This window comes from Cotesia glomerata, unplaced genomic scaffold (assembly GCF_020080835.1).
Source record: "Cotesia glomerata isolate CgM1 unplaced genomic scaffold, MPM_Cglom_v2.3 scaffold_18, whole genome shotgun sequence".
In the NCBI taxonomy this organism is placed as follows: domain Eukaryota; kingdom Metazoa; phylum Arthropoda; class Insecta; order Hymenoptera; family Braconidae; genus Cotesia; species Cotesia glomerata.
The window spans coordinates 85433-106152 of record NW_025402219.1 but is presented as its reverse complement, the minus strand read 5'-3'; the positions used below and the strand labels follow the sequence as shown (position 1 = coordinate 106152).

The following is a 20720-nucleotide window of genomic DNA, read 5'->3' as shown; positions in this document are numbered from 1 at the left end:
AAAAATTAAAAACGTTGGCTAACTTTAGTATTGTTATCTAGTGAGTAAATTGCAAGTAAACGCTCGAGAAGAAAAAAGAAAAAGTCATATGTGTAAAAAATATATTTACCCGCCAAAACGAAGGCACTGCAGCCACGTGGTAGTGAGGAAGGGGGTTACTCTATTCACGATCTGGCTTAGCCTGGAGTCCAGAGTCCAGGCCCTGGACTGTTAGTCAGTTGTTCTCTAAGAGTTGTGCGTATAAGAGCTTTTGTAAGAAGTCAGTGATTGTGTGTCAAATTTTGTTTCAAAAAATAAATTCCGTGGTAACAGCAGAAGGAGACGTAAAAAAATTTTATTTGTCGGAACGACGTAAAGAAAACTGTAAGTACAATTATAATTATAATATAAAATCCCACTTTCTTTGTTGACAAGATCAAAATTAATTTCATAAATCCATTGTGTTTGCGTAAATGTCCTTGTGAAAGAAAATTACTAATTTCTTTTATTGAAAAACTGAAATCGACTTTTATCTTGGATTTTCAAATCAAAATTTCTTAATTTTTTAGCAAAATATTTCCAACAATCGATATTAAAACCTTAGTAGATTATGGGATTCTAAAGTATTTTGCATGGAGTGCCAATTACAACATTGGAATCCGATAGGTTACAATAAAAACTTTCATTGTGTTACTGCACTGAAAAAAAAAAATTCTTGACTGGAGAGTAAATTTTCTTGGCTCAAGAAAATATTGAGGAAAGTTGAAAATTTCTTGAATGAAGTCAAAGTTTCTTTGGCCAAGAAAATTTTCTTGAGTCAAGAAAATTTTCTTGAGTCAAGAAAATTTTTTCTTGCTCCAAAATAATTTTCGTTTTCCTTAAAATTTTCTTGGCGCAAGAAATTCGTTTTTTGTGTGTGACGTGTGGATATTAATTAATTGTTAACAAAGCTTTAATAATATTATTGTACTGGGGCTGGCTGTAAAAAGTTGATAGAATTTTTTTTGATATATTGTCTTATATTGAAAAATTCATTTATTCAACTTTAATTAATGTTTATGAAATTGGTTTTTATTTTCGTTTGTGTCTTTAATAACTAAAAAATAAATGTTTTTTTCTCCTCAAGAATCGAAAAATTCCTATTTTTTACACTATTAAATTCTACACTATTTTTTTTTAAGAATATGTCTGATTATTAATATAAAAACCCTTTGTAGCTCATGAACGTGATTGAAAGATATTCTGTATGGAGCGCCAATTACAACATTAGAATCCATTAGGTTCCAATAAAAAATTTTTCTTTTTACTGACTCATGATAATTAATAATTAAAACTTCCTAAATTAAATTTTACTCAGACTGTCTATAATTAATAGATCAAAATTTTTCGAAACACCAATTATCTATTTATGAAATTTATGGAAAATTCTTTATTTAAGTTTATCGTTCAAAATTTTTTATCTTTTTTGTTAGAAATAAACATCCATGAGATTTGTAAAGAGCTTAAATTTGAAGTCAAACAACTTATCAACTGTTATTAGTTTAATTTTTTTCTGTACTTTTTTTTTGGGATCACAATTAATATTTCTTTATGTATACCGAAATTGTTTTATCTTGAAACATTTTAGTTTGTTGCTCCTTAAAACTTGTACCATCGTAAAAGTAAATTTTTTTTTCTCTGCGATAACGTTAGTATCTTGCTTCAATAATTGTGTATTTAGGTGAAAGTAAATTAACTTGTCACCGGAATATTTAACCCTTTGCTCTACAATGCTTTTTTTGGCGGAAGCATAGATGTAAAATACAATGAGAGTTGCGATTTTTTATTAATTATAACTAAACAAGACCACCCTGTTTAAAATTTCCAATAGGATCTCATCAAAAGCGACAAAAGCCACTTAGAAACCTATAAATTTTATTGGTTTCTAAGTAGCTTTTGTCGCTTTTGATGGGATCCTATTGGAGATTTTCAACAGGGCATGTAAAACAGTTAGATGTTGATGAAGTAATAACGTTTAAATCAACAATTGTTTTAAAATTAGACGTAGTTTATACAGTAGAATTAAATTCGTAAATTTGTTATGGAATTCTAAGATCTTTTGTACGGAATGCCACTTATAACATTAGAATCCATTAGGCTTCAATAAAAAATGTTTGTTTTATTACTGGCGAATGATAATTAACAAAATTTAAAAAATATAATTAAATTTAGACTTCCTAAAACCTGTAGATATACATTTTTTTATAGCAAGAATATCTATTTATTAGTTCGTTATTAACAATAATTAACTTTAATTATTTATTTTATTTGCGTTAGTGTCCCAATAAATTTGAATTCGTAAATTTTATTTTGAGAAAATAAGAACAGCTTACTTTTTGGCGCTGCTAATTTTATTGTTTTTTTTTTTTTTTCTGCATAAAATATTTTTAATAATTGTTTGTATGGAACCTTAACAGATTATGGAATCGTAAGATATTCTGTATGGAGTACCAACTACTATATTATAATCTATAAGCTTTTATTAAAAAATTTACACTTTGTTTTTGGTGTATGATAATTAACAAAGTTTTAAAAATATTACTATATTGAGAGGCTTTCCTATAAAAAATTCAAAGATACTTCCTAGAAGAATTATTACACATTTATGATTTATGATTAATCAATAATAATCTATTATCAACATCACGTTTTATTTTCGTAAATGACCTAGTAGTTTTAAATCCGTTACTCTACCATTCAAAAATACCCTGGCTGCATTTTTGCGCTAAAGAATGTGATCCTAATTTTCTATAGTATTTTTCAATAAACTGCTATTAGAAAACTGTAGTAGTTCTGGGATTGGAAAGTATTTTTATTTGATGTATCGATTATAATATCAGAGTCCATTAGGTTTTATTATAAAATTATTATTCCGTAGCTAGCGTAATTAACAATGCTTTAATAAAATTATAATATTTAAAAAATTAACATGTATGCATGATTTCATGTAGGCAAAAACAATCAATTTTTATAGTCCGGTTGTATTTACGTATATGTCTAAAATAATAATAATTTGTAATTTTTTACTATGAAAATGAAAAATTTTGACTTTTTTGCGTGATTAAAATTCATACTTTCTTTCTGCTAAAATGTTCCTAACAATTTAAGTGAAAACCCTTACTGATTACAGGATTGAAAGGTATTCTATTCTTTTGAAAATTCTGTAAATCAATATTGATATAGCACGACTCACAATGCGTAACATCAGAAATTGGGCTCTACGTTTCAAAATTTTTTTGCCTTTGTCTCACAACTATTTTAATAATTATACTTTCGGGATTTTTCCAAATTAAAATAATTAAAACATTTTATGAATAATTTAATGGAGATTACTTCTGTCACCTCAAAATATTTAAAGTTAAAATAATTAAAAACATAATCAAACAACTATTTATGAAAATTTTCTTTTTATCTGTTTTCCTATGCTTGTTTTTTACAAAGATATTAGCATTATGAGTCGTGCATTTTTGGATTTATTAAACTTTTCGTATAAATTCTTTTTCAATTGACATAAATTAGATTAATTTTTATATTATAGTTTTTATTGAACATTCGGTTTAGCCCAAATAGTAATCAAATTTGTTTAATGTAATTCTCATTACTGGTTAAGTTATCTTTTTGAAAAATTTCTATAGATGAGAAAAAAAAAATAACTATAATGATTGAATACTTCCACAAAATATTAAGGAATAATTTCAGAAATCTTTTATTTTTATCGTTTAAAGATTTTTATTCCTTGCCAGAAATAAACTTGCATGAACTTTTAAAAGAAAAATCAGCTGTTGTATGTTTAATTTTTCTCTAAATTTTTTTTTGGGATTGCAATAACATTTTTTTTCTTCTATCGATTTTTGAGCGGAGAAAATTCATCTTCTGCCAAAATTTGTCTTCTGCCAAAATGTAAATTATCAGATATCTATTGATTATTTTTTGTTTCTTTAAAGAAAACTCTAAAGAAGAAATAGTTTTTAATCAGTTTTTGTCCCTGTCTTGTTTTTCAGAAACTGAAGAAAAACTTCAACAGACTATAGATAGTCAGCGTACCAAATTTCCTCCAGTTTCGAAACTAGTTTCTGGCACTGAAGAAAGTGATGTGGATATGATCAAAAATAACCGTGAAAAAAAAACGGAAAGTGGCGATAATTCTATCCAATCTGTCCTTCAAGAGAAATTAGCCTTAAAAGAAAAAAGAATTTATCCATTTCTTATATAGCTCTGAAGTCCTTTCAATAGTTATTTGCAGATAAAAATATATAGAATTATCTGTATTACTGTATGGAATGTTCTTGTAGAGGCTCACAGCTACACCTGGATGTATCCAAATATGTAACATTAAACCTGGAATAAAAATTTGGTATGGATAGTCTATTCGATCTCATATAGCTTTAAGGAAGTTCTAATTGTTATTTACAGATAAAAATACATTAAAATACTCTTATTTTTATATCGGATATTCCTATACAGGCCTATAGCTACATCTGAGTATATCCAGATACATAACATTGGACTTGAAATAAAAGTCCAATCTGAATAATCCATTTGATACCATTTAGTTATAAGACATTCTTAATTGTATTTTACAAATGAAAATACATAAAAGTGATTGTAATATAATACTGGTTTTTCATATAGAGGTCCACAACTACACCTAGGTATAATTTCTTATGTAGCTCTGATGTCCTTTTGATAGTTATTTGCAGATAAAAATAAATAGAATTATCTGTATTACTGTATGGAATATTCCTGTAAAGGCCCACAACTTCACCTAGGTATATCCAGTCGTATAACTATAGACTTGGAATAAAAATCCACTCGGGATAGTCCGATTGATATAAGTAGACGTAAGATACTCTTAAAGTTAATTTACCGATAAAAACGTATTAAACTAAAGTTATCATAAAACTGGACACTCTACCAGAAAACACTTTTTATCATTACGCTATGTTATTGGATTTTCTAATAGAACCCACTTGCTCTAGTACATCTTGGTAAATCCAGATAGAAATTCTCTAGGCATACAAATTCCATTAAAATCCAGATAGAAATTCTTGAGACATATAAATTCCATTAAACTTTCCGTTTTTTTGCTTTGAAAATTTGTATAGATCTGTATATGGATTTGCAGCGACAAAAGCACATTAGACCCCAATAAAGTTATTTTTTATTGGAATCTATGGGATTATTTCAACAGGGTTGTTATGTCAACCTCACTTCTTTAATATTGACAGTTAGATTGTGTTTTTTTTTTGTTATTTATTTTAATTTTAGCAGTTTTCACAGTCAATTGCATGCGACAAGGATAGTTTGAGTGCGCCAAGAATAATTTGCGTGCGACAAGTAAACTTGCATTCAAAAAACAGTTTCATTTAAGAAAAAACTCACGCATAATTTTAAAATGGGCAAACGGCTCTTTTTCAACCGCAACAGCGAGCGTCAAGATACTACTTTTCCCGCATGAGTAATACAAAAATAAAAAATAATCTCAAAAATAAAAATCGTTAACGAAAAAAATGTTTTTTTCAGGATTTCTATGTAATTTTAAGTCTGACCGGTTCGAGCTCTAAGATTCTTTGAAGAGCTCAAAAAGCTGCGTTGATTACCGTAAACTGCTAGAAAATCAGTTGATTTATTCAAAAGTTATTGCGACTTGAAAATTCAAAAAATAGTGTTATATCGAACTTCTATCAGACTTTCGAGCTCGAAGAGCTCAAAAGCATAGAAAAGCTATCTCTTTGAGCTCGGAGAGCTCAAAATAACACATAAATTGTATTTTTGAGCTCGAAAACAACATGAGTGCAATTTTAAGCGCCTAGGTATGGAATTAGCGGGAAGTTGCAGGGATTTAAAGATAGAAATTGAAATTGTGCTATCAAAATTTTGAGAAAAGATTTTTACAATTTTTGGTTTTTGATGATTTGAAATTACAGTTCATTATATGAATTATACATGATGAACACCTATATAATATGAATAAATGGTAATTAATTTTGACTTTTATCAAAACGTTTATATATTTTATACGATCCATTAATGAAAAATTTTACAAATAATAATAGTTATTATTTATTATAAATGTTTTCTTAAGCTTAGTAATTATTTAAGAGCGTCGTTATTTATTTATTTATTTTTTTTTTTGAGAAGCAATTATTTCCTGGGAATTATTGACGATCGATTACAGGTTTGATAGTATCGCCTCCACGAATTTGTCCCCAACCAATTAAACGCCAGTGTTTCTCAACACGTCTTGACAATGCTATTTTTTCATCAACCTCAGTACAGACAGGGTTAGTCAAGCAAATCTTAGCCAAATCAGCTTTTGTGGCTATAACACGTCCACCGGTACTCAATGATCCAATGTTAACAAGCAAAACTTCATTACGTGATAATTTCGGTACCTAAAATAAAAAAAAATGGTTTATTTACTTGTAAAGAATAATTTTTAACAGAACTATCGACAGCTATAATTGAATAAAGGAAAGTCTGTTTGATTTGTTGAAGATCAAAGTACTTCCTATAGAAACTTTTTTTAATAAATAGATAAGAATTATTAAACAAGATCCTTACTTTAGCTCCTTTTTTATCTCCTTCAGTTCTGACTCCGAGCAAACGTTTCAAAAGATAGTAGGAAATTTCCAATTCAGTAAATATTTGAGGCAAAGCACCAACTGCTCCTAATATTTGTCCTACTAAACGATCAGCACGACAAAGAGTTGGTTCAATTTTCGTTCCAACACCTGTTATTTAAACGAAACATACATTTTATTAAAAATAAGTAAAAAATAGTTTCATAAAAAAAGATAGTCAAATTTTTTACTAAAGTGTAAGGTAAAAGCCCCAGTATATGATCACTCCATGTATTTGTATATCTATATTCGCAAATATAGGTATACAAATACATGGAGTGATCATATACTGGTACATGATCATATATTGGGGCTTTTACCTTACACTGATAGTATATTACATACCTAGGCCAGTAAAATAAGAAAAGTCTCAGATCACATGTAATTGCTGGCCGAGGCGAAGCCGAGGTTGACAAACATGTGATCTGAGGCTTTCTTATTTACTGGCCAAGTTGTGTATACTATTTTTCTGCTCGACGTAGCCGGAATGTGGCAACTTTGTTTAGCGCAGCGGCCAGAAAGTTGCCACTTTCCGACCGGAGGGCAGAAAAAATAATTGAAAGAAAAATCATTCACGATTGTAAACTTTTCTAGATTTTTGAAAAGTAGTTCCTAAAGCTAAAAGGGCGCATAATAAAAAATTTAAGTTTCAATAAAAAATTTCGATAAATAGTTTCAAATGACAAGTTAGATCCAAAAAACAGTAATAAATTTTTTTGACCTATGACACATTTTTTTTTCTCAAAATTTGTAAAAAATTAAATTAAAAAAATTAAAATTTCACTTTTTCTTTAATTATTGTCTTGGATTATAGGTACGCTATAAATCAAAATAATTTTTTAAATATTTAAAATTTTAATTTTTAAAAAACGGAATAGTCAGAATACGCCCCTATGATAAATTACTCAGAAAAAAAAATTTGTTGGCCTTTTTAGCATTAGGTTATAAAATTTTCAAATTCCTTATATTAAAAGGGTGCATAACTAAAGACATACGTCCTTTTAGCTATGGAAAATCAATGATTGATATTTATGCGTAGAATATTTCTACCAGTCTATTGACGATGAAAAAAGTATGCGCCCTTTCACCTTTTGCCACGCGATATTACTTGTATTAATTTTTTAATTTATCAATTGTTTAGAGATAACTTAAAAATATTAAAACTCAAAAAAAGATAGATTACCAATTAATCCACCAGGGACAGCGAATTGTAATTCATTTTGCTCAGCAAATAATGACACAATACGGGAAAATATAGGACGACATGTCAATTTTCCTTCACCATCTTTCGATACTAATCCTGGGCGTACTTCAATTTCCATTCCCACCTTAAACAAATAGTTAATTAAATAAAATTAAATGAACAGTTATGCATACGTGAGTTCCAAATCATATTTTTTTAATATTATTTTTCTCTTTACCTTCAAAACTCCCTTCAAAATACTACCACCAGCAACACCACCCTTAAGATCATCTACTTCACAGCCGGGTTTGTTGACATCAAATGATCGAATTACGATTAAACGTGGTTCTGAAGTAAAGTCCCGAAGAGGAACGGGAATTTTTTTGACAATATACTCACAGAGTACTTCAATGTTGTATTTTAATTGAGCTGAGATAGGAATCACTGGTGCGCCTTCAGCTACAGTACCTTCAAAATAAAATAAATAAATTTTATTTTAATTTAAAGAACCGATATTTTTTTTATACTTATCACGATTGAAATTTACCTTGAACGAATTTTAAAATTTGTTCGTATTGTTCTCGTGCTTGACCTTCCTTTACTAGATCAATTTTATTTTGCAATATAACAATATGCTTCAATTTCATAATTTCAATTGCAGCCAAATGTTCCGATGTTTGTGGCTGTGGGCATGATTCATTACCCGCTGTAAAATAATAGACAAGTATTAATATTAAATTATTTATGAATAGATATTAATTACTAACAACCTATAGTCACTATGCGACTCGAGATTCACGGATTATGAATAAGAAAACTTTAACTTAATGATTTTTTGATATTTCTAATCACACTATACATAGTTTGGATACTTTTTAAATAAATTTTAAAAATAATATTGCTATCACAAGATTAATTACAAATAATTTAATGGACAAATGTGACGGAACAAATTTATAGAACCAACAAACTATTCAAAACTCCTTCAAAAAATTGACTATCACTGAAAAATTTATAAAATCGTGAAAAGGACCAAATTCTTATCAAGACCTTTCTGATGATACCAAATTTAACTATGAAAATTCCTTTAAAAATAATAATATGCTCGTCATAAAATTTTTCTTACTCTCTCAATTATTTAAATCGTAAATGACTATCGCTGAAAAAAATATCAAACCCAATTTATGATAAAGATATATTCATTACAAAATTTTTCTTAGTCTCTTAATTATATAAAATAATTTTTGATATATAATGATATTATTATCATTCACATGTACGAAACAAAATAAATATATAAAAAAATTACGTATATCGTGAAATTTGAAGCTATTTATAACTACTTCGAAAATTTATCATAATAAATTGATCATCTTTTTCTTCGAAGTCTTCACCAGCCTAATTGAAGCCCCCGATGCTCTAAAATATTTCGATTTCATTAACAATAATAATAAACAGAACCTAGGACACAACCGTCTGCTCAAGACCTCTCTTTCAAATAAAAACTACGTCATAAACGGTTCACGTAAAATAATTGCGAATCTAGTCAACAAGCTCCGTTCAGATGGAGACTTCTTCATCGGAACACTCCAATCATTTATCTCCAGGTTTAAATGCATATTGTAATGATCGATCTGTCTCTGTCTCCAACTTTGAACTTTATATATTAATTATTCTTTTATACTTTTTTTTTCTCTTATTCACCTTATTAACTTTGTTGTATAATGCCGATCGGCGTATGGTATATATAAATAAATAAAAAAACTATTGTTGAAAAGAATATCAAACATTGAAAAAGCATAAATTCAGACCGATACCTTTCCAATGATACTAAATATAATTTAAAAAACTCATTTTATCGTATAAATATCCCAGAGATAAAATTTTCCTTATTCTCTTAATTATACAGATAATTAAATAATTTTTTGATTAATCACCAATCAACAATAGTGCTGCATCCATAACAGCTGCGCCGTTAAGCATCGTAGCCATCAAAATGTCGTGACCAGGGCAATCGACAAACGAAACATGTCTTACTAATTGGAATCGTCCTGAGCAAGCAGGCCGAATACAAGGAAATGAGTCGTCTTTGCTGGATCCACCAGAAATGTAGCAAGTTGGCCGGGGACATTTTGGATTATCACAATGGTAAATTTTTGCATTTGCGTACCCTGAAAACGATATATTCAAGTTAATAATGAATTTCAAATCTAGATATATAAATTCTAGATCAAATTTATGATATTTTTTAAATTATTAATAATAGTGAAATCCTCCTTTTTTTTTAAATTACCTTAAGCTCATATTCAACAATCGCCGAATCAACATCCCTTACCATACAAACATTTAATATAAATTATTAATAAACAAAAAGTAACAAAAAAAAAGCCTTTTTTTGTGATTTATTTTTTTTTTTAAGTTCATAATAATAATTATTTCCTTTAACATTTAGTTAATTAATCAAACAAATTATAATAATTCACATGAAACACTCAAATATAATTTTTTTTGACAACATATCAACCGTGATAATTTTTTTTTTTTGCAAATTAATTAATTAGTTATCACAAAAATCAACAATTTCATAAAACCATTATAATACTAACACTTAACAACATTGTGCAGTAATAATGATAATAATAATAATTATGATATTAACAATGTAAAAAAGTATTTATTTGATAAAAAGCATTCACATGAATCATACAATGTGAATAAGTAGTAATTGAAAATAAAAATAAAGAATTTCAAAAATTCTTTTAAATTTTAAATTAAAACAGATATTGTCTACAACATTTAGCACCACATTGACATCTAGTACGGTTTTTTATTTTATCATCATCTTCGTTATTGTACGAGGAGGGTAATTCCAAGCGTTGTCGCAATAAAGAATCACCTCCACTATTACCACTTGCTCCTCCAATTCCAGAATTATTAACGTCTTTAGAACTATCAGTTTCTTTGCCACTTGCTTCGCGCATGTAATCGAATGTAATTTCTTCATCTTTAAAAATATCACGCGTAGCAAATAATGCTAATTTAGGTAAGTTAGGATCAAGACAATCGATCCATACTCCGTAGACAGCGGCATTTGGATCACACGAGTGGTTAATGAAGTGGGATATATTTCCGTAAACAGCAGCATCAACTGTGTAAGGACAGTGCTCAGACTCGTTGTAATCCAGATCAAACAAATAAGTGCGCCCAGCAGCGTCATATTCTTTTCCACGTTTTTCAGCTTCTTCATTTGTTATAACTTCTCCGACGTATTGAGTGATAAAAGTCCCTTTTTTAATATGCTTTGTAGTTTTAACTCCCCAGCCTCGTCCATTTGTGCGAAAAATACATAGGTTTAAATGTGAACCACGTTGAACAACACGGTTTGGACATTGGTCGTTGCAACGACAACGTTTGTTACATTCGTAAATTGGCGTGCCAGCTGGTACACGAACACGACAAGCATTTGTGTAAGGAAACAAACTGTCATTTTGTTGAAAGCAACAGTCACTATTGGCATTGCATGATGTACATTCACATCCAATTGGTGGTTCATCCGGTATAATAACACCTGCTCCAGGTAAGTAATCTTCGATGTAAAAAAAATCCGTTGGCGCTAGCTCTAAATCAACATTGTTTTCAATTCCAATTATTGGCTTACCATTTGTTATACTATTTATTTCACGTTTCCAATCATTTAGTGAATCTAACTGCTCACGTCGTGCTGTGCTGTACATCAAGCTTAGTATTGCTGCTTTTATTTTTTCAGTTATTGTCTTAATATCCAGAATATTTTTACAATTAATCACATTGTTCGCTTTATTTTTGGATGCTTCTTGAACATTACTTGCATCATCGAGACTATTTGCTTCACCAGTCTTAGTCTCATTATTATCATCTTTAATTCGAAAATATATTTTACAATTATTAATTAATTCGTCGTTATTGAAATTAATATTGTTAACCGAGCGATGACGCTTAATTAATTGCTTCATATAATTCTCGACATCAACAGAAGTAGGATAAAAATTTTCCAACTCTCGAAATTTGTTCAGTAAATCAATTTGATTTTTTTCATAAGCTTCAATTAGCGCAGAACAATCAGTTAAATTAGAAATAGGTTCCCATGTATTACTGTTTGATGACCAATTTTTCCATTTTATATAATAAATAATTTCATCGTCTTTTATTTTTTTATCTAAAATTTTTTCAACTTCGTACACGCCTTTTTTCTTTCCTGTTCTTTTACTACTTCGACTAGTTCTTCTTTTTGATTTAGATGTTTCTTTATCAGAATTAATCTCATTTAATTGTTTGCTTATGTCTTCAAGATAAACATGGCATTGTTTAAGTTGAATATTTTGAGCAACCGGGTCAATAGTTTCCGAAATTATTGGTGATGGAGATGGAGTTGGTTCTGGTGTTAACGGATTAGCTATCATTAGTTGATTATTTGTTTGGTTTGTTTGAATAGTAGGTGAAACAATTATGTCAAGATGTGAACGTTTTGGCGCCGGTGGTGGTGGTGTTATGCTTGATCTTGTACGTGATGTTGATCTCGTACGTTTGGAAGATATTGGCGGCATGTCACTTGTATCGTCTTGCCCAGGTACATCTGCCAATTCACCGGTTGTCGTCTCAGCTGCACGTGCTTCTGCAATGCCAAACAGTGAAAATTGGCGTCATTCTTTTTGATTCATATTTTTTTTCTGTTTTAATTTAATTTCTGCACACACCGGCTGCCATTTTTATTTTCATATATATATCTATGCATATATATTTATTGGTAATTTGATTTTTATTTTCACTCTCATGGAAATTTTCAATCCTCTTCCAAATCTTCGTTGAAAAATTTTTGTTCAATGCATTTTAATTAGTTTTTAGTATGAGCAATTTTATTAATTATTTGTAAAATAAATATTTAAACAAATTAATATCATGTAATTGTAATCAATTAGAGCATTATTGCTTTGGAACAATATTCATGTCTAATTGATAATTTTTTGCTTTAAATAAATATATATTAGATAGATGATATGATTTAAGAATGGTTTTGAATTATTAAAATAATTTAAATAACTTACCAAGCTTAATAGTGATGTTACGTTCGAGCTCGTTCTTGAAACGTACAGTTTGGACACCTGATATCGCTTTAACAATTGTTGATTTTCCGTGAGCTACATGTCCAATCGTACCTGCAATTAATAAAAAAAAAAAAAAATATTATTATAATTTAAAATTAACCATCAGTTTTTTCTCAATTTTGTTTCATTGTAATAAACTTTTCTTATCGATTTTAAGAATTTATGAATTAATATATGAAAATTTTATGGTTCTATAATCTACACCATACTTTGGTTCCATAAAATTATTTTTGTTTGTAAATATTATGTATGAAATGTGAGTACATAATAAAACCTAAATCTTTATTTTCATTTTTTAATTTCTTAATTAAACTAAGCAGATTTTCGAAGCTTAAATCGGAGTTTTAGACATAGTAATTTGTAGACTTAATAGAAAAAAATTCATTAATTGTATTTAAAAAAAAATTGAGATTTCAGATCCTATGCAAAAAAAAATGTAACTAATAAATTATAAGTAATTTGAAATATTCTATCATATAAAAACCAACTGGAGGATTATTAGAACACAATATTTAACAGAATATTTATACATGTAATTCTATATCTTACATGCCTTGGTAGGGAGATTATGCTTACAATTTTATCGAGTTGTAAAACTTTGTATGAATAACTTTTTGATTTTTTTTATAATAACTTCTGAGTGGTCACAATTTTTTTTTGTGAAATTTGTCTTGAAGAGCGTCAAATATATTTTTTTTTTTAGATTTTTCAGATGTGAATTTTTTTTGAGTGATTAAAAAATAGAACATACTTGAATTAAAAAGTACCAGAAAATTATATCAGTAATAAAATATTTGATTAAAAAAAAATTCTTAATTTTACCATTTTATGGTCATTAAAATATTTACATTAAAAAGTAAAGAAAAAAATTTTTTTCATAGTATTACACTTAAATTTTTTAGCTGATATAATTGGAACTACATTTAAAATACTCACCGAAACAAAAAATTTTTAATTAAATATTTTGTGAAATTGTACATCCATCAATCTCAAAGTAATTAAAATCCATAAAACTAATTTATTAAATTATGATTTTTGTTAGTCTAATGTATTAGATTTTGATAAACTTTTGTGTAGAATAGAAAATAGTTGTTTTACAAATAAAAAAATATTTTGTCTATTTTCGTCTACTTCTACAAAGACAATATTTATCTAACAACTCCAGGACATTTTTAAAACTATCACTAAACAAATGATTATTTGTCGCAAGTGAAATGATAACTAGTTCTCTTAACCGGTTTAAATACTCGCATAATAACGTGTTGAAAATGAACCATTTTACATTATACCATACAACGTGGATCATGATAAATTTTATAATTATAATTATAAAGAATTTTTTTTTTACCAATATTAATTGTTGCCTGGCGACTGATGACTTCAGGTGACAAAGCTGTTAGCTTGCTCGTATCCTGAAAAATTCAATGGTGGAATTAGAAAAATTATTAGTACTTGAAGTTGAAAAAAATATCGTGGATTTTTGGATGAATTTCTATGGCAATTATGAATAGATGATGATGCAATCAAAAATTTTTAGATTAAAGACAGAAAATAAAAATGATTAATTAATGTGTAATTAAGAAAAAAATAATAAAATAAAATTATTACCAATAATTTTAAATCTTGTTGCATTTTGTTTTGAACAGCAGTACCTTCATCACCACCCATTATTTTTCAATATTTTATACCAGGCCCGATAATATATATATTAAAGATTGATGAAAAATAAGCCTCTTATTCCGCCGAAAAGAAAGTCCTTATTCTGAATAATAAAATTAATAAATTATTGAATTAAGCACTAAACACAGTTAATACCATTATTAAATTGGAGCTTTTAGTTTATAATTGCTAAGTATAATATATAAACTTTCGGCTACAAGCATAATTCTGGTAGCATACATACGTTTTTCAGATATTTCGGTTTTCGAGCTTGTTCACGCTACTAAGATAGAGACCACAAAATTTTAGAAAAAGAAGAAACCATATATATCAAAGCGGATGCGAAATCTATGGTGTGACGCGTCCGAACTTGTCGAGATGGTTTCAGCGCCATCTGCTCCGTAAATGGCGCGAAATGCTCACCGTGAGCCATTACTAATTGATTAAGTTCACGGTAGAAAAGGGAAAAGTAAAATAATAGAACAAAGATAAAAATATTAATTAAAAAAAAAATAAGAATATTTTTTATATTAATTTAAATAATTTCTGAAGGTGTATAATTTAGGGTGCATTCGCGTTGGACGCTCACACGCTTTGAGCGCTCACGCTTATAATGCTTATAAGCACAAATTATTGGCGTTCGTGTAGTGTGATGCACCTAGTGCATCCAGCAGGTGACGCTACCTGTTATTAGAGCGCTACCTATTATGAGAGCGTGAATTCAAACGAAATATTCAAATTAGTAAATATTAAATGATTAAAATTAGTTAAATTTTATATTCGAAGTAAATATTCAAATCATTTATTTCATGTTTTTACTCTTACCAGTTGTAATAAACATCTTTTGGTTAACTCTGTTTTATTTACAAAAGAAAATAAAATAAAATAAGGGAAAAACATATTTCGGTACAAAAGGACATTGTAACCGAATTTTCAGAACCCATAAAAGGTACTTGAGTAATTCAAGGACTATTTCTCGCCACATGGAATTTAAAACCCTATGAGGAAAAGTCGTAAAAGACACGTGTGAAACTCAATAAACCCTTGTTCTAAAAGTAACAAAGAATAATAAAAAACCATAGGTAACTAAACAAAAATAAGATTGTTAAATAACATTTACTGTTAAAATCTAACTTTATATAATAATGTAGTTAAGCAAAATTAAGTTAAAATAATTAATAATTATTATCTTGTATTTAATTTATAATTAATAATTATTATTTAATTAATTTACTATTAATTTATTATTGAATCATTATTTAATTATTATTTAATTTATAATTAAACGATAATGTCTATTCTTTTATACATGATAATAATTAAATTGACTTATAATTTTATTAGAAAATCCGATTGTAAAATAATAGAAATAATATTTAATTCAAGTTATTAATTAGTCAAACTCAAACATTAATCCAACATATTATAAACAATATAATATATATATTTTCATGTTATAGTTTATTATAATTTTTATTGTAATTTAATTTCAAGTTAATTATAAGTTAATTTTTAGTATAAATAGATTTTAAAAAGGGTCTGTTAAATTAATAAAAATAGTTAAATAAACATAATGACTGTATTGCTAAAAGTGTATATTAGTGAAGTCCAACTTTCAGGCCGATAGGCTGAAATAAATATATATAGATATAGAGAAAATACATGTTAGTATATAAGGATCATTTATATGTAGTAGAAAATGTGTGTGCTTATGTATTCCTTAGAGTGGAAGTATGTATGGAAGTTATGGTGGGAGAAGAACGGAGTTTGAAGCTCTTCGGAAAAACTATGTAACGACACTTCTCACCGAGAGTTTAGATTGCTAAGATCACGTCATTGTAAACCTCAATTTTATATTTTGAAGCTTTTAATATTTTGTCAACTTGAATAATAAATTGAAACCAACTAAATAATTTTGATCAAAATTAAATAACGTCTAAATAGAATTCTTTTATTTAAAATGATTCCTTTCCCGCACTGAAACCGAGTATTTTAATACTCCCGGGCGAAAGAACTACAGTAAGTAAAGTTTTCAATAAATAAAAATAACATCCACTAGATGGAAGCATAATATTTTGGTGTCAGACGTGGGATTCGCCAGTTTCAGTGCGTGGAAATTTTAAATTTCGCGAATAAAACTTTATCTGTGTTTTTCTTGAAAATTGACATTTATAATTGTGCGTTCAGATAAACTATAAACTTTTAAGACTATATTAATTAATTATTTGATAGTGAAATAGTAGATTTTCAGTGAATTAAACAGTACGATTAAAATTGAACAGTTAGATAAATTTTGTCATAAAATCAGTGATCAATAAAATTGAACAGTTAGACTCGAATAAATAATATAAGTGATAAGTGATAAATTGATTTATATCCAGCCACCACTCTCTTAACGGGTTTCCGTGCGTTTCCCTTAAGCGAAGGACGAATGTCGGAGATGGTTGATTTCAGTAGCCGCACGCAATAAAATTTCTGAAATCATAGGCAATTGTAAACACTTATTTTTCTTCAAAATATCATCTACGGATAATCATCAGTCATCATCAGATAAGAAGTTATTCCATTGGGGCTAAAGGATCATCGTCTTTCAAGGGAACATATCAACTACGATAGGAGTGCCATCAACGGATCAAGCAGCGGAGTTCATCGATAATCGGAGTTCATCACCTGGATCAACGTCAACCTCGTCATCCCCCATCGAGAGAAGTGTCACCGTCAAAAGGTCTATTAAAAGAAAAGGAATCCACGGAAGAGTAAAAGTACCAATTTTCAGATTAGTTTAATTATCATATAAAACTCTCTTTTGTAATTTACGAACGATTGTTATTATAAGTCTATATTGTATTTAGTTGTAAAAATTTTAGTTGTTACTTTCGTATATTAGAATTTAAAATAAAATGCCGTCACGCCGAGGTCGTAGTCGCGTCAGTAGCCGTAGTGGTAATCAGCTAAATCAAACAAATTCAACCCCAAGTCGTAGAATCACTCGCAACAGTAATAATTCTCCCGCCCTTCAGAATGACAATAATGATTCTTCCAATATAATCGATGGAGCGATTATTAACGCTCCGCCAGCGCCTTTATTATCTGCAGTTATATCCGTCTAGTCAACTAGCTCAAACAGTAGGTCCTCAAATTATAATGTTTCAACAAACAACTCTGATCTTGACCCCTTTTCTATCCCAACGTCGTATATGAATTTAAAACTAGCTGTTGACCTTGTCCCGCGGTTCGACGGGAAATCATGTTCCTTAGCAAAATTTATAAAACAAAGTAAACTTGAAGATTCTCGCGTCCACCTCCGAGATAGAACAAACCTCCTTGCTTTAATTAGAAATAAAATTGAAGGCCAAGCGGACCAACTTATAGTCAATCGCGGTGACCCAGCTGACCTTGATGAATTAATTAGTCTATTAAAAAATTCATTCTCAAATATATTTGACATCGAGCACATTCATGATGAACTTAAAGGGATAAAACAAAAAAACGACGAGAACACCGAGGCATATGGGGCACGAGTAAGCGAAATTTTAAGTCGTGGAATCGAGGCGATTAAAGAAAAATATCAACCGTCGGAAGCCGTTGGAGTCAGATGTATTCTGAATCATGCTGCAACCATGGGTTTTACTCGAGGGCTCCGGAACTCTTTACTTAGCGCCCTTATTACTAAAGATAATCCGGTTTCATTGGGAGATGCGATAAATGTAGCTTCACATCTAGACCGAGAAACCGAGAATCGGAAAACATTGTTCGGTGTAAATCAATCATCTTCTTTCATTAAAGCATCCGCGAAAAACGGTAAAATATACATAATCAATAAAGATAAAGTTAAAAAATGTTATCGTTGCGGTTCACTAGATCATACAGTAGCTAATTGTCCGGTGGAGGAAAAAGATAAAAGTGAGATAATATGTCCATTCTGTTCACGTCACGGGCATACCGAAGAAAACTGTTTTGAGAAATATCCAAGTAAATTAGAAGCATATAGGGAGCGTAGAAAAAATGCTCGTAACAGCAGTAATTTAAACTCAAACGAAGTTCCGCGGAAGAACGCGACACGGAACACCGAAGTGGTAGCGCGTTCGCAATCTACCGAGTCAACTACGAATTAAATATTCACGACACCCCTGGCCTACCCACCATAAAGTTAAATAATAATAAATTCAATAATAAACAAGCTATATTTCTAATAGATACCGGTGCACAATTAAATTTAATAAAAGCTAACTCTCTCACTTCCGAAATTCTCGTAAATTCAAACGTTATTTTTAATCTAACTGGAATTGGTTCAGGTATGTTACACACTCACGGGGAAGTCGAACTTAATGTACATAGTATAATAATAAAATTTCAAATAGTTGAAAATTCATTCCCCATTAAACAGGAAGGTATTCTCGGAGTACCCTTTTTGCAAAAACAAGAAGCTCAGTTAATTTTTAAAGATAATCTACCGGGTCATTTAATTTTAGGCGACCAACAAATTGAATTGAGTGGCCATACATCCCATTATCTACCTCCTAGAACAAAAAAATTACTGACGATTAAAATTAAGGGCGACCGAAAAGAACCTGGTTACATAAGGAGGATTAATACGGGACCTGGAGTTTATCTCGGTGAAGTATTGACGACACCTATAAAAAATCATGTTAAAATTTTTGCTATTAATACCCTAACCAATCCAGTAAATTTAACGATCCCGCCTGTGAGAGATCGAAGATTTTGAGATTCTACCCTCGATGACGCGGAATAAAAAAACGAGATCTTCCGAGGAAATAACTGAGCAAGCCGTCGCCAATAGATTTGTATTATTGACAGAAAATCTTAATTTAGATCATTTAAATGAATTAGAAAAAACCAGCGTTTTAGCCATAATAAAAAAATTTCCATTTCAATTTCATCTCCCGGGTGATAAATTACAAGCTACCGATATATTAAAACATAAAATAGTTACCACTGATGAGGTACCAATTAATACGAAACAGTATCGGAATCCCCAATCATTAAAACAGGAAGTCCAGAAACAAGTAAGATGAGCTCCTTAAAGCCAACATCATTCAAGCTCTGACTCTTCATGCAACTCGCCTGTGTGGATCGTTTCGGACAAACCAGGCCCTTCAAACGAGCCTCGTTGAAGAATGGTTATTGATTATCGTGGTCTAAATGAAAAAACAGTTAGTGACGCCTATCCACTCCCAAATATAATAGATATTCTTGACCAATTAGGGAATGCAAAATATTTCACTACTCTCGACCTTGCTTCTGGGTTTCATCAGATAATGATGGATCAACCTCTAAACATAAAAACTGCCTTTTCGACCCCTTATGGTCATTATGAATTCAACCGTATGCCCTTTGGCTTAAAAATGCTCCCGCGACCTTTCAGCGTCTTATGGATCGCATTCTCTCAGGACTTCAGAAGTCGAGTTATTTGTTTACATGGACGATATCGTAGTTTATGTAAATTCTTTAGAAGAACATTCAAATAAATTAAGAAAGTTACTTGCCCGTTTACCAAAATGCCGGTCTTACGCTATCTCCTGAAAAATGTAATTTCTTACAAAAAACAATAATAGTTTACCTAGGACATCTAATTACAGATGGTGGTGTAAAACCAGATCCACAAAAGATTCAAGCCGTAAAAGGTTTTTGTGTACCCACGACAGTAAAAGATATAAAATCATTCCTAGGATTAGTGGGTTATTATAGACGTTTTATCAAAGACTTCTCTAAATTAGCAAAACCTTTAACTTCCCTATTAAAAAAGGAGGCTATCTTTAAATGGAGTGACACCCAACAGAGTTCATTTGAGACGTTAAGGGATATGATATGTAGCGAACCGTTACTCCAATACCCAGATTTTAATAAGAAATTTATAGTTACTACCGATGCTTCTAATTATGCACTTGGTGCAGTTTTAAGTCAAGGCCCAATTGGGAAGGACTTGCCAATTTCCTTTGCTTCTCGGACACTTTCAAACACGGAAATAAACTATTCTACCACCGAAAAGGAACTCCTTGCTATAATTTTTGCAGTAAATCATTTTCGACCTTATTTATATGGTCATTCTTTCACTCTCGTAACCGATCATCGCCC

General features: G+C 29.6%; 1 protein-coding gene across 5 annotated transcripts; it reads right to left on the bottom strand.

Annotated features, from left to right (window-relative positions):
- Nucleotides 1-6095: 6095 nt before the first annotated feature.
- Nucleotides 6096-15020, bottom strand: LOC123273974 (eukaryotic translation initiation factor 2 subunit 3, Y-linked-like). Of its 5 annotated transcripts, XM_044741473.1 has the most exons (10): nt 14869-15019; nt 14574-14727; nt 14314-14377; nt 12906-13016; nt 9762-9995; nt 8372-8530; nt 8063-8292; nt 7825-7969; nt 6583-6752; nt 6096-6413 (listed from the first exon to the last, which is right to left on the bottom strand). In XM_044741473.1, the coding sequence occupies exons 2-10, from the start codon at nt 14631-14633 to the stop codon at nt 6177-6179; spliced, it is 1410 nt and encodes a 469-aa protein (XP_044597408.1). In that variant the 5' UTR covers nt 14634-14727; nt 14869-15019; the 3' UTR covers nt 6096-6176. The 5 variants fall into 5 exon arrangements, with proteins under 5 accessions (XP_044597408.1, XP_044597404.1, XP_044597405.1 ...); XM_044741469.1 differs by lacking the exons at nt 6096-6413; nt 6583-6752; nt 7825-7969; ... (1 more) ...; nt 8372-8530; nt 9762-9995 and adding an exon at nt 10479-12475 and having other exon boundaries at nt 14869-15020; XM_044741470.1 differs by lacking the exons at nt 6096-6413; nt 6583-6752; nt 7825-7969; ... (1 more) ...; nt 8372-8530; nt 9762-9995 and adding an exon at nt 10479-12475 and having other exon boundaries at nt 14865-15019.
- Between the last annotated feature and the right edge of the window lie 5700 nt (nt 15021-20720).